We start from the raw sequence: 15,393 nt of genomic DNA on the forward strand, positions 1-15,393 counted from the left end.
ATTAAGTCATACCCAGATTTTCATGACGTTACACTGAGGACCATGAAATGAGATCAGCCGTGTTTCTCCAAAACCCTCGTATCTGAGTTAAGTTGAAAGATTTCCCAGATAATAAACAAAAAGCTCTTCTAGGATGAAGAGAGAGGGTAGAGGAGGAAGATAAGGGAGAAATAGACCCGAAGCAAGACTAGACTGAAGATCTGTGTGGTACTGGAGAGAGGAAAAGGAAAAAGGAGCAATGTGGCACGTTAGTTGTTCTTTAAACCCTAAAGTGCTCCCGGATGGGGTCCCTGCACGGACCACCATGAAGAAAGGACTGGCTGGAGGAGTCAAAGGGAAGAGGAAGATGTTCTCGTTTTCTTTACGATGTCGGATTGGAGTTATGAGAGGAAGGGTTAAAGGTAAGACATGAGAGAATTAATGTGTGTAGGTTTTGAGTGTGTGGTGATGTTTGTAGTTAAAGGGTTAATTATGTGTGTAGGTGCTGTGTACTTCTTGAGCAGTCTTCTAAAGTTGTGCGACCCTGGATCAAAAAAACAGAAGTCGCTGGGGTATATTTTTAGCAATAGCCAAAAAAAAAAAAAAAAAAAAAAACCTGTCTGGGTCAAAATTATAGATTTTTCTTTAATTTCAAATTGATTAGGATTATTAAGTAAAAATCATTTTCCAGGAAGATATTTTGTTATTTTCCTACCGTAAAAATATATAAAAAATGAATTTTTATTAGTAATATCAATATTTTTTCACCCTCAGATCCCAGATATTCAAATAGTTGATGATGTGTAAATCTCAATTTCGAAAATTTGACACTTAAGACTGGTTTGGGATCCAGGGTCATATATGTACAGTATGTATGTATGTTTATTTTATGTTTTTCTTGAATGTGGGTCTGAGAAATGAATGCAAGATCTTCTGTATCAGCTCAAGTGACCTGCAAAACAATGTTCTGCCACATGAGGGCTGTATTGTTTAAAATTCAATCCTATGTGAACTACCATTCAAAATGTTTAAGATTTATGTGTTCTTTTAAATGTCTTAAGTGTCTTTTGCTCTCCAAGGCTGCATTTATTTGTTCAAAACCACAGTAAAATGGTAATATTGTGAAATATAAATATTGATCTTATAATTAAAAAATATATTTTTTTAAATTGTAGCAAAGCAGCATATTAGAGTGATTTCTGACAGATCATGTGACACTGAAGATTGGAGTAAAGAAGCGTGTGGCGTATTGACTGTATTGTAAGTTTTGTTGAGGGGAAGTTTTTTTTTCCAGTGTAACAGTATAGAGAAGTAACGGTAGTGTGTGTTGGTGGGAGAGACAGGTGTTTTTCTTGGACACATGCAGCTGTCAACACAAAAATGAAATCTGAGAGCAGATTGGCATAGACTCACATTTGGTTTCTCCCTTTCATGGCAAGGAAACTGTGTGGCTTTTATTCTGTGTATAATATAAAGCCAGTTTTAACAAGAGTCATGATTTACCATGGTAAACTGTTGCAAGGGCTGTTTCACACTAGATGCCTGGCTGTTAAATGAAGAGAAACAGGCATGTGAGAGGAAGACTGACAGGGAGGAGGAAGTGTCTGTGTGTGAGGCACGTGGGGGCTGAGAGAGGAGTGAGGGGTTCGGCTCTGTTTGTGTTTAATATTAGTGTCTATATTAGCTTTCCGGTAGGAAGATTCTCTCGGGCACAGAGCGCAGGAATGTGTGTATGTGTGTGAACAAACATGATTAATAGGCCAGTGCAGGAAGGAAGAGCACATGTGAGCGGCGAGAAGCTGAAGAAGTGAGGGAGGAGTGGCAGAAAGGAGGGTGGAGAGGAGAGAAGAAGCGAGTGTGTGTTCTGTCCGGGTCTGATCTCTGTGAAGCACTGGAGCGTTCGGATACATTCCCATACTGCAGCACTGTCATCTCTGGATAAACTACCATCTGCTTCGGCTCACGCTACAAACCCAGAACTGAATCTGTGCGAGCGGATCACATGTGTTTTACAGATGACTGACTGGAGACTAGTTGCATGCGTGGATTGGCAGGCGGAGGAGACCGCGTTATGCTGTCTGGAAAGAGCAAACTGGAGTGACACTGGAATGTCTCAGGAATAATCCAGTTGCAGCAATGCAACCTTTTTTCAGTCGCTCATTCATGCATTATACACTTACATTCGCTCACGTGGACCTGCAGTAGAGATATATTTGATCATTGAAATTGATCAATTGATTATTGAAAAAGCTGTAATTCTATATGACTTTCCTGTATGGATTGCACATCATCTGTGCAACAGGATCAGCTATAGCTAAAACTATCTGAGGTGGCTGAATGGGTTCTTCTTCAGGACCATCATTTCATTGCTTTTCAAAGAGGATTCGTTCTTAAAGGAATCCTAACTGAAGTCACACATGTAATATGGCTTAACTGGACAGATAGGTTAGGATGGTAATTTCCAGGTTTGCGCTTTAACAAACAGTTTGGTCAATTTAGTTAGATCCTGAAATGATGTGTGGCAGAATGGAATCGTGATATTCCCATGATGCTGTGTGGTTTGAGGAGAGAAGGTCGCAACAACAGCGGTGAGTCATGATGATCATTTTTCCACATTCAGTGCTTTCTTTTTCACTTCTTCTGTCATACATATTGGGGTTGGTAAGATTTTTTAAATGTCTTTGCTCACCAAGGCTGCATTTATTTGAAAATACAGTATCTTATTAAATACTTTTACAATTTAACATGATTGTTTTAAAATGTAATTTATTCCTGTGATGTCAAAGCTGAATTTTCATTATTATTATTATAGTCTTCACGATCCTTCAGAAATTATTCTAATGTCCTGAATTGCTGCTCAAGAAAAGTTCTTATTATTATCAGTGTTGAAAACAGTTGAAAATGTTGTGCTGCCTCATTTTTTCAAATTTTTTATTTTTTTTATCTCTGCATTTATTTGAAATAGAAGCCTTTTGTAACAGCTTCACCTTTGGTCGATATAATGCATTCCTGGTGAATTAAAGTATCTTTCTGTAGAATTGTTTTCATATCTCTAGCTTGCATGTATTTTGTAGGTATCAAAATGACCCTTTCAAAAACTACTGCTGGCGGTAGTATTGTACAGTATGGTATCAGTTGGTTTTTTTGATGGTACTTTGATATTTACCATGAATCCAAATGATTATCATATTCGTATGCAATGGTATTTAAATTATATTCTAACATATTTCAGACAGTAGCTTGGTACTGGAACATGTAATATAATGTTTGGGACTTTAATGTTTGCATACTTTTAGGTTTAAAATGTTTTGACTTGTACACTTCAAGTTAATCAAATCCTTACAATTAGGGTTCGGTTTCATTTACATATAGTGTTCCTGTAGCTCAATTGGTAGAGCATTGCGTTATCAAGCGCAAGGTTCGGTGTTTGATTCCCCGGGAACACATGATATGTAAAAATGTATAGCCTGAATGCACTGTAAGTCGCTTTGGATAAAAGTGTCTGCTAAATGCATAAATTTAATTTTTTTTACATTTAATTTAAATTTATGTACAGATTTTTCTTTAAAATGTGTTGTTGTCGTCCTGGGCCATTTGACAAATAGGATCCACTATGTTCCACTATGAAACTGTCTACCAATTTGGACAGGGTAAAAAGGCCCCACCCGTAACATTTGTCTTGGGCCGTGTGGGTTTTAGCTCTACCCCTGCTGTAAAATGGAAAAGCCTGTAGAGAGCTGAGCGCGGGTGACAACTGGAGCCACTGTGGCCTCTATTAATAAAAGCCCAGCTCTGAAAATAGGCCCTGAGCTTCCATTTGCATTGTTAGAACATCATCCGTTTAACCTACATCAGGATTGGTGTCAACACAACCAGGGCTGTCGGTGTGCTTTGCTCCAATTTAGTTTCAGAGTTTTAATAGACTTGGAAATTGAGTTATCATGACCTATAATGACAGTTTTGCTCTCGGGACTTTCATCGACACTTTTGTGTGAGTGTGTTATATAACACTTGCACACTACTCATGGATGTGCAGTTTGTTGACTGTTAAAGCAGTCATGTGATGTTTCGAGCCTTTGACCTCTTAAACAAACAGTCTGAGTGATATTGGTTTGTTTAGCCTTTTGGCTTAAAGGGCAGCTGAACCATCTTTACTGATCAAAATGAGATTGAAGTGTTGTTAATGCTCAGGAAGGGCTAGCACATTGGGATTGTTGTAGTAAAGGAAAGTTGCTTAAAGTGAAAATGTTTTTGTAGTTCCATAAAGCCTCTTTCCAATAACATAGGACAGGACTTAAAAAAAATAAAAATAGGCCTACATTGGAGTAAATCAAGTCCTGTAGTGTAAAATTAAGATTTATGTATTTAAATTGCATGCAACATTTCCATCTATTAGGATTAGGCCTACACAGTTTTAACATAAACTAATAAACTTAATGTAATGCATATTTGTCAGTCGTACATAAACGAAATGGGTACGATTATGCAATCAAAACATCATGGCGTAATTTATTATTGCCTATTAGCATTTTCTGACTTTACTGAAAATAATCATATTTTCAAAATGCATTTATTCAAATTCCTTAGAATCAGCATAAATCTGCTAATTTTAATTAACATTAAATGTACTTATTTAAAATATATGAACATGGTTAAAATATGGCTAGGTGTGGTTGTTCCAATAAATAATCAGTTAAAATATGAGATTAAAACCTATTGGATTTATTGATGATAAATATATTTTAATCTGGTTATTGTCTATTTAAAAAAAGTTTCTAATGGTACCATTACAGAAGTATTACCTGTTCCCTAACTGTTTAACTTATATATGACTGACAGATAAAATTTAATGTATTAACTTTGTTTTACTGCTTACTGTATCATAAAAGTGTGTGTTGCATGCCTGAATGTTAATATATAACTTTTCTTGTTGACTACGCTGGTTCGCTCAAAAAAAAAGAGCTTGCGAACACTGTTTCTTGTTGACTTGAGCTTGAATTCAATTCTAAATGTTATTAAAAGCAAGCAGTCCGAGCCTGTAAACTGCCTTTTGTAATGTATTATCATAATTTATTTGATCATTTCATGTTTCAGAAGATGTCCCATACACGAAGGGAAGCAAAGATGCCGCAAGTGACAGCAGCGGCCTCAACAAGAGGAGCAGTATAGCTGGTAAGTGGGCATGTAATCCAACAGAACAGAAACCTGCACATATCTGCTGTTCAAGGAATATTTTGGTGGCTGAACATTTACCCTCAGGCTATCCAAGATGTAGATGAGTTTGCTTCTTAATAGAAACAGATTTGGATCCTCTACAGAGTGGTGTGTGTATTACTTGTGGATTATTGTGATGTCTTTATCAGATGTTTGGACTCTCATTCTGACGGCACCCATTCACTGCAGAGGATTCATTGGTGGTCATGTGGTGTAATGTAAAATTTCTCCAAATCTGTTCTAATGAAGAAACAAACTCCACTACATCCTAAATGGCCTGAAAAATTTGTAACAAGTTTAGATTTTTGGATGAATGATTTCTTTAGTGCTCCACATGACACAGCTTTACTGCATCAGAGGTGTTTTGCTCTACACTGAGGCTCTTTAGAAGGAGTTCTGCCAGTCTCAGCACACATACAGCATCTTATACCTTAACGTAAAGAGACTGTACATCTGTGATGATGCTGATATTTGATTTCTTCGGACCGCTGCTAGAAAACCTCAGTCACTCTCTCTGTTCTTTTCCTTTTATCCGCTGGGCTTGTGAAGAATCATGTCAGTTAATTTGTCTCTAGTGATTTTCCACACTGACACTCACCATCAGATGCTGTAGAGATTTAACGGCAGTAAAGAGCTCATACTTTAAATTGTAATTCCTGAATCATAAAAGCTTATCATAATTAGTCTTCATTTGATCATACTGAAAAAAATTATATTCTCCCTAATGGAGTCCTCATAACCATTATGTGTGGAAAATAAAAATAAATCTAGATAAAATGCATTTTATTATATATATATATATATATATATATATATATATATATATATATATATATATATATATATATATATATATATATATATATATATATATATAATGGACTTAATGAAATAATGACTTGAATGGATTTTTTTTAATATATATATACAGTATTTGTGGCAATTACAAAAAAAGTATGTATGAGGTGTTGTTTGTGACAAATAAATAAATGTCAACCGTTTATATTTATGAAATAATAATTTATTATCAATATTAAACAATTTATTGGACAATAAGCTTGCTTTCAAAAAATAAATAAATAAATACAAATTGTGTTCAGCAAGGATGTTAAATTGATCAAAAGTGACATTAGAACTTTGAAGGTTTCTTTTAAAAATCACTGGATAAAACTTTGAGTTTCCACAAAAATATGAAGCAACACAACTGTTTTCATTATTGATGTGAATAAGAAATGTTTCTTGAGCAGAAAATCAGCATATTAGAATGATTTCTAAAGGATCATGTGACACTGAAGACTTGAGTAATGATGATGAAACGTATATAATATTCCACAAAACATTTTTGATCAATAAATGCAAGAGATTACTTAAAAAATATATTTAAAAAACATAAAAACATCACCCTTGTTTGTTTCCATTATGTATAAATATGCTTATTACACAAAGTCTGCCATACTAACAGACTGCAGTCTTAGCATCTGTCCTTCATGAAATGGTTAAATGAATCTGACTTCCGTGTCACAATGCATGGCTACACAAGCTCCCTGGGGACCGGCGGGGGAGTGACCTGCAGTGAAGGTCCGTGTGCTGGTGCTTGTGTGGTTATTGTGTGTGTTTGTTTACACACAGATGAGCAGAGAGGTGTGACGACAGTGGAACTGATTAAAAAAGAGGGCAGCAGTCTCGGCCTCACGATCTCCGGAGGATGTGACAAGGACGGCAAGCCAAGAGTATCAAACCTGAGACCAGGAGGTCTCGCCATCCGGTGAGAAACACACACACGCTGATCACTATCCACTTTGTGGAGTTCTCAGTTAAGCTTCATTGGGGTATTAGCTTTGTCTTGGTTCTCCTTAAAATCAAATAGCTTATAATTGATCGAAAATAGTAATATTAGATGTTATGATTTGTATGTTTGTGTTATAATATGGGTATGTTTTATGTATTATCTTGTTTTGTGGTTTACAACACTTTGATAAGTTTTTTGCTGTTTTAATTGATGCTTTATAAATAAACTAAAGACTACAACTACTATAGAGAAGACGTTGGTAAATCTGAGCACAGTTTAAGATATTGTTGAGAAAGATTTCTGAGAGATTATTAGGTTATTTTTCTCTGGAGTAAAATCTTGAGAAGTAGAACATAAAAGGTAAACATGTTTCTCTTTCTACGTTCTATTAAAATAATTTCTGGTCACAAACTCTGGACTTTTCTTTTCCAGTGATATCATCAAAATCTCTTATTTTAACACTTCTCCACATTATGACATTTTTCACCATTTAATTAATTTCCACTAGATTACTGTAGATAAATCCAGCCCATTATTTTCCACTGAAATATCCCATTTCATCCAGAAATACATCACAAAGGAAAATGGGTTGCAAACACAGTGTATTTTGTGTGCGGGGTTGTTGTAGTTAATGATAACCAGAAAAAAATAAAATAATAATTAATAAAAAATGGTTGCTTAACTTAAAACTTCAAGTTAAAATACATTTATTTTAAAATAACACACTTTTTTGTGCTGCATGTGTATGAGTGTCATTTATGATGAGTGTTATTTCTAATGAATGCAAATATAATTTCTGTTTTATGCTGAGATTTCTTTATACCTGTTTTGTTCTGAAAACTGGTAAATTTAAAGGAATTATTAAGGAAAGAGAAAAACTAAAATACATGTTTTATAGTAACGTATACACGTGCATCTCAATAGAATGTTGTGGAAAAGGTCATTTATTTCAGTAACTCAACTCAAATTGTGAAACTCGTGTATTAAATTTAATGCACACAGACTAAAGTAGTTTAAGTCTTTGGTTCTTTTAATTGTGATGATTTTGGCTCACATTTAACAAAAACCCACCAATTCATAATCTCAGTTAGAATATGGTGACATGTCAATCAGCTAATCAACTCAAAACACCTGCAAAGGTTTCCTGAGCCTTCAAAATGGTCTCTCAGTTTGGTTCACTAGGCTACACAATCATGGGGAAGACTGCTGATCTGACAGCTGTCCAGAAGACAATCATTGACATCCTTCACAAGGAGGATAAGCCACAAACATTCATTTTCAAAGAAGCTGGCTGTTCACAGAGTGCTGTATCCAAGCATGTTAACAGAAAGTTGAGTGGAAGCAAAAAGTGTGGAAGAAAAAGATGCACAACTAACCGAGAGAATCACAGCCTTATAAGGATTGTCAAGCAAAATCGATTCAAGAATTTGAGTTAACTTCACGAGGAAATGTAAAGGCATCAAGAGCCACCACACACACAGACGTCTTTACATGAATATTCAAGGAATTTGCTGAACCACAGACAACATCAGAGGTGTCTTACCTGGGCTAAGGACAAGGAGCAGAAGAAATGGACTGTTGCCCAGTGCTCCAAAGTCGTCTTTTCAGATCAGAGCAATTTTTATATCGTATTTGGAAACCAAGGTCCTAGAGTCTGGAGGAAGGGTGTAGAAGCTCATAGCCTTTTCCATGATATTCCAATTTATTAAGATGCACCTATATAATGTATACCTAATAAGTGCTCCTTTTACTGTATATTAAATTATTTCTGAATATAATAATCTGTTGTCATCAAACATCAAAGTGTTTCACTCAACAATGCAATTCTGACTTGGTCGTTTTTTTGGTCAATATGATAATAAAAATTACTAAATGAAATTGATGGAAATAACTTAAAATTAAAAATCTAAAAGTAAAAACATAAAAAAACTCCAATAGTAGGGATGCACGATAATATCGGCACAACATCGGTATCGGCCGATAAAAGCTTAAAATGACCATCATCGGTATCGGCCGATATGAATATTTCTGCCGTTGAGCCAAACCGATATTCTCCAAGTGAAATAATTGACCTGTTTTTCAGATGTGAATGTCTGTCTAGATTTGTAAAATAATAAATTTATGGTAAGAGATACATGGATTTCTCTACAGTAAAATGAAAGTTTAAATATATCAGGCGAAAAATTTGTATATATATCGGCATCGGCATCGGCCAAAATTATTTTGAAAATATCGGCATATCGAATATCGGCCAAAATCCAATATCGTGCATCCCTATCCAATAGTATTTCAACAGTACTCAAATAACACTAGTGTAGTGTTTTTTCTTCCAGAAAATAAGTAATAAAATGACAACTGTATTAAAATTGTAATAAAAATGGAGAAGTAAAAAAAACATTACAAATATTAATAAAATATATTATAGTATGTCAGTAATACTAAAATAACCTTCTGTGTGACTTATTTTCCAGATAATATGGTCATAAAAATAGTAACAATTTTACATAAAAACATAAACTAAAATGAAAAACTATAATAGTATTTCAGTGATGCAAAAATAGCACTGGTGCAGTGTGTGCGGTGCACCATGTTTACCCGCACAGCTCTTTAACCTCAGGATCTGTGCTGCTCCTGTGTGTGTGTGTGTGTGAGACCTCAGGATGTGGGCTGCTCCATCACATCAGCCTCTAGTGTGACAGGCTGACGTAGGCCTAACGTGACCGCTCTCTCTCTGTCACACACACACAAGGAAGATTTTAGCTGAATGGTTGTGCTGACCTGTAGGCAGCGCAGGATTGATGTGCATGTTACTGAAGTTTTTACTGAAGTACTGTTTGTTTTGCAGCCAGGTGATTTAAGCTTATGACCTTGCATTTAAGTTCACAGCCATTTTTATCCCCGTTTCCGAAGCTCTAGTGCAGATGTGCTAGTTTATAATTATTATGCGTGTTAATGCTGTTTAACTCCACTGCATAATTATGCAAAATCACAAAATGATGTGTTTGGGTGTTTTGTTTTGCCTTTGGTTGTGTGCTCATGTGTAAATTAACTAGTTTTGTGTGTCGTCACAGTGTCGGTTCTGAGCGTGTGCTGTTGTCTAAGTTAATGCGGTGCTTACAGGCAAAATCCTAGCGCTGGGTGACAGCAGCGGCTTAAATTAGCTTCTACAACAGTACATGAGGAGTCAGCTACGCTAACATCACAAGTATATACACCCACACAGCGAATGTACTGCTGCACAACACAAACACGCACCTTTCTGCAGCAGATACAGTATATTGATGATTATGGAGTTTTCATATCAGTGCAGCCATATTATATTAAAGTCATCTTGTTCTTAGGATTTAGGTCATTAACAATTTTCATAAACTACGGTTCAGTTTTGTTTTGTTGTTTTTTTATTTTGAAAGATTTATTTGTTCAAAAATACAGTAAAAAACGTATTGTGAAATATAAAAATTTTAAATAACTGTTTTCAATTTGTAATTTGTAATTAAAATGTAATTAATTATGTGACAACAAGAGATGCATTCTCAGTATCGTTACTCCAGTCTTCAGTGTCACATGATCTTTATTATTATCAATGTTGAAAACAGTTGTGATGCTTATAATAGTAACGTGGAAACCATGATATATTTTTATAGTATTCTTCAATGAATATTAATTTCAAAATAACAGCATTTATTTGAAATAGAATTAAAGGGTATAAATGTAGGTCGCATGCTGTTTCATGTACTTGTAAAAGGTAAATATGGGTCTGTATGAATGTATTTAAGGTGTTTTTTGTTTTTAGCTCTTGCATTCCCTGGGAATTGAACCCATGATCATGACGTTTCTAGTGCCATGCTTCACTGTTACTGAACATTTCATCTTGATAAAACACATTCATAAATCACATCTTTCTGTACACTTGTTGTCATACATATTAACCAGAAACCTAAGAATCTACTGTACATGTTAATGTATCACTGCATTGTTTAATTTTCCTTATGCATCTGTGTGGCAGGAGTGACCAGCTCAATGTCGGAGACTATATCAAATCAGTGAACGGGATAAACCTGTCCAAACTCAGACACGATGAGATCATCAGCATGCTGAAGAACATCGGTGAGCGTGTGGTGCTGGAGGTGGAGTACGAGCTGCCGCCTTTCGGTACGGACACAGATACATTCACATTTACATTCACTCCAGTCTCCTGCGGAATAAACATTTGGCGTGGGAAGATTTTTAAAGGGATAGTTCACCTAAAAATTTCCCTCATGTCAATCCAAACCCGTTAAACCTCCGACAGCAATGTAATTAATACGATCAAGGTCCAGAAACATAGCAAGGAGATCGGTAAACGTTTTCATTCAGTGGATACTCTCCAAAATGGACGAATTCTTTTCTTTGTGTACAAAAAGTATTCTCGTAGCTTGAACCACTGATGTCACATGGATTATTTTACCGATCTCCTTGCTACGTTTCTGGACCTTGATCGTGTTAATTACATTGCTGTCTATTGGAGGGTGAGAAAGCTCTCAGAATTCATCAAAATATCTTAATTTGTGTTCGTAAGATGAACGGAGGTATTACGGGTTTGGAACAACATGAGGGTGAGTAATTAATGACAGAATTAAAATTTTTGTGTGAAATATCCCTTTTTAAGTGTTTAAAAAAAAGTATCTTGTTTTCACCGTAGATGCATTTATTTGATCAAAAATACAGTAAAAACAGTAATAATGCAAAATGTTATCACAGTTTTAAACAACCATTCTCTGTTTGAATGTATGTTAAAGTGTAATTTTTTATCATTTCTCCAGTCTTCAGTGTCACATCATCCTTCAGAAATCTTTCTAATATGCTGATCAAGAAGAATTTATTATAATAAATGTTGAAGACATTCATAAATGTCTTTGACACTTGATCATTTTAATGTGTCCTTGCTGACTATACCTAATTTCTAATTATTATGAACATTATAAATCTTTTTTAAATCTTTAATTTTTTTTTTAATTTTTTAATCTTACTGACCCCAAACAATCATTCAGTAGAACAGTGTATCTCATCCTCCTGTGACATTAACACAAGCGGTTCTCTGTGTGTTTAGCTCCCAACAATCCCTGCAGCATCATCTCTAGAACTATTGAAGTGTGCTTGGAGAAAGAAGGGAACAGTTTTGGCTTCGTTCTTAGAGGTACTGAACAACCATCGGGCACTTTAAAATGTCTTTACATGAATATTGCATGTGTTTTTAAAAGTGCTGTCAAACGATTAATCGCATCCAAAATAAACGTTTATGTTTCCATAATATATGTGTGTACTGTCTATATTTTTTTCATGTATATATAAATGCACACACATGCATTTGTATATTTATATATTTTTTTTTATATTTGTATATTCAATTTGATTAATATATACATGTAAATATATGTAAATATTTTCTAAAATAATACTGTATGTATGTGTATTTAAATATACATAATAAATATACATAGTACACACACATATATTACATTAAAAAAAACTTTTATTTTGGATGTGATTAACCACGATGAATCATTTTACGGCACTAATTTTCAACTTGATATGAGGTTATGACCCTAAAACTCAGGAAAAAATACATCCATTATGGTTTGAAATCAAATTAGCTGTTTTTATTTTTATTTTTATTCTATATTATCGAATATTCTAGGTTTGTTACAACAGTGTTTCCCAAACCAGGCTTGTGAGGAACTGCATGGGGGTTATGCTAATAATTAATTTAGTCATAAAAATGTCAAATGAAAGTAAATACTGTAATTTTCACATAAAAACAACTTACAAAAGAACTAACTTACAAAAGAAATGAAATATTTTGTTTGCAACATGTGAGCATGTAAACATTATTGAAATATTAATTTTGAAATATCTAAATAAAAATCTTAGAGGATACTTAAAAAACATATTTTAGATTTAAAATGGTCCAGTTTGGGAATCCTTTCAATAAAACTCCAGCACTGTGCATATTTTACTTGTTCTTACAAACTGAGGGAAAGGAAAAGGTGATGTTATCCTCAAGGTCAGCAAGTGTGTGTGTTTGTGCATTTTATGACTAAAGGCAATGGAGTTGGCATGTCAGGTGTGTGTTTCACATGCTTTCAGGGGGCTTTCATGAGGACTGGCATAAGGCTCGACCTCTAGTAGTGACCTACGTCAGGCCCGGCGGACCCGCAGACAGGTGAGACCACGATGACTCAAACCATTGGTCTGTGTGTGTGTATGTGTGTGTGTGTGTGTGTGTGTGAGACACGTTTATTAATTAGCAGAATGTCTGACTCATTGTGAAGCTCTGCTTTAGTGTGTGTGTGTGACATCAGTGCCATCTGCATGCATTCGGTAAGTGATTGTTTATTGTAATAAGAGTTTTTTTTTCTATCAGTGTATGAGATGTTAGTATTTAGTGTAGATTATAAGAGCCTTCTGTATGTTGTATGTGTGATCGCTGAACCCTGTAAGCTGGTTCTGGAGGCTCATGTTAACTGAAGCAGAGGCTGATGACATTAGATTGAGTGAGAAGGGTAGAACACAGCCTGAAGCGCGCAAACACACACACACACACACACACACACAAGCAGGCGAAAATCATGCATATGAACACTTCCTGTTTCAACTTCTTGCTTTAATGTGAATTAGATTAGCATAGTAACTACACTTCCACAATGTGTATTGTTCTTGCAAAACAACACTTATATCAGTACCTCCAGTTTTTTACAATTCAGCAAAACGTCACATTTTTTGTGTTACTGAGTAATTCACTATTTAAAATAATTGTGTGGGAAAAAAGTGTGACATGCTTGATGTTAAAGAGAGTTATTTAAGGAATAGTTCACCCAAAAATGAAAATGAGCTAATTAGCTTCCTCAAGTCATCCAAGATGTAGATGAGTTTGTTTCTTCTTGGGAACAGATTTGGAGAAATGAAGCATTACATCACATGCTCACCAGTGGATGCTCTGCAGTGAATGGGTGCCGTCAGAATGAGAGTCCAAGCAGCGGATAAAAACATCACAATAATCCACAAGTAATCCACACCACTCCAGTCCATCAGTTAAAGTCCTGTGAAGTGAAACAACATGTGTCTGTAATATTCAAATCCATGACTAAGACATTTTAACTTCAAACCGTTGCCATTACAAATAGAACTCTTCTATCCATTGCTTTCTCCAGTTCAAAGGTCATCTTATCTGAATCAGGGGAGAAATATGCACAGATCAAGCAATAGTTACGGTCCAAAGCAATTGTGAACTAATATGTTGTTGGAATTTGATTTGAGACACAGGAGAGGAACTTGGAGGAGGATTATGGGCAGTTAACCTTAGTGCAGGACATAGTGTGCAAGATGGTTTAAACGTCTTAATGATGTATTTGTTAGTTATGATTCATTTGTTGTATGTAATGATGATGTATTTCTTACAAACACACAGAATTTCACTTCACTAGATATTAACTGATGAATTGAAGTGGTTTGAAGTGGTTACTTGTGGATTATTGTGATGTTTTTATCAGCTGTTTGGACTCTCATTCTGACGGCACCCATTCACTGCAGAGCATCCATTGGTGAGCAATTGATGTAATGTTTAATTTCTTTAAATCTGTTCCCATGAAGAAACAAACAACATATTCATATTGGATGGTCTGATGGTGAATATTCAACCTACACAGAAAATGTACAGCACTCTTTTTGTTCATTCATTTTTTCTTGTTTCTTGTTTAAAGATTATCAGAATTCAATAATTTTAGTGTCATACACATGGTAAATGTGGTTTCCTAATTATAAAAATAAATACATTTCCAAGAAATGCTGGAAACTCCCACCAGAAAATCATTTTGATCATAAAAAAAATCATGAAATCCCAGTGGGCATGTTTTATTTTCGCATTCAAGTCTACATTCACCTCTCATCTCAACTGCTGTCTTTTTATGTTTCCATACGTCTCTCCGTGTTTCTCCGTCTGTCAGAGAGGGAACCCTGCGAGCGGGCGACCGTGTGTTGAGCGTGAACGGTGTTGCTGTGAACAGACAGAAACATGCTGATGCTCTGACCCTGATCATGCAGAGCAGCCAGGAGGCTTTCTTCCTCATCGAGTACGACATCATGGTCATGGGTGAGCAGGCACACAGATGCACACGTGCGCACAGACACACACGCTTCAGTTTGCTTGTATGCACAGATACTCTCATGTGGCCTTAATTAGAGTAGAAACATATTCCACTTCCCTCTAGATTCCCATAGGAAAGACAAAGCACCAATGAGATCTCTCTCTTTTCTCTTGCACGGCAATGAGATTAAAGCTTCCTGCTTCTCTAAAAGACTCAATTAGTCTCCTAGTAGATTTTTTCTTTTAATGACTGACACTATTACTGTTTTAGTGCATTTCTGAACAAATC

The 15,393-nt window shown here is 35.3% G+C and overlaps 1 protein-coding gene across 6 annotated transcripts in view; it reads left to right on the forward strand.

Moving 5' to 3' along the window:
• Window positions 1-21: 21 nt before the first annotated feature.
• The window catches only part of grip2a (glutamate receptor interacting protein 2a), a 30,162-nt gene continuing 14,790 nt past the window's right edge, over window positions 22-15,393 (forward strand). For 3 of the 6 annotated variants that reach the window (XR_003292611.1, XM_026269164.1, XM_026269169.1), the window contains exons 1-7: window positions 22-401; window positions 5,074-5,151; window positions 6,823-6,958; window positions 10,989-11,134; window positions 12,072-12,158; window positions 13,109-13,184; window positions 14,965-15,110. Coding sequence is in view for 5 of the 6 variants with exons in the window: in XM_026269164.1 (XP_026124949.1) it covers window positions 239-401; window positions 5,074-5,151; window positions 6,823-6,958; window positions 10,989-11,134; window positions 12,072-12,158; window positions 13,109-13,184; window positions 14,965-15,110 (832 nt within the window). In the remaining variant the exon portion in view is untranslated. Of the gene's footprint in view, window positions 402-1,599; window positions 2,568-5,073; window positions 5,152-6,822; window positions 6,959-10,988; window positions 11,135-12,071; window positions 12,159-13,108; window positions 13,185-14,964; window positions 15,111-15,393 lie in introns of those variants that run through there. The other 3 variants (XM_026269165.1, XM_026269167.1, XM_026269168.1) reach the window with 3 other exon arrangements.

The sequence above is a fragment of the Carassius auratus genome, chromosome 8, assembly GCF_003368295.1.
Source record: "Carassius auratus strain Wakin chromosome 8, ASM336829v1, whole genome shotgun sequence".
NCBI classification, from domain to species: Eukaryota; Metazoa; Chordata; class Actinopteri; order Cypriniformes; family Cyprinidae; genus Carassius; species Carassius auratus.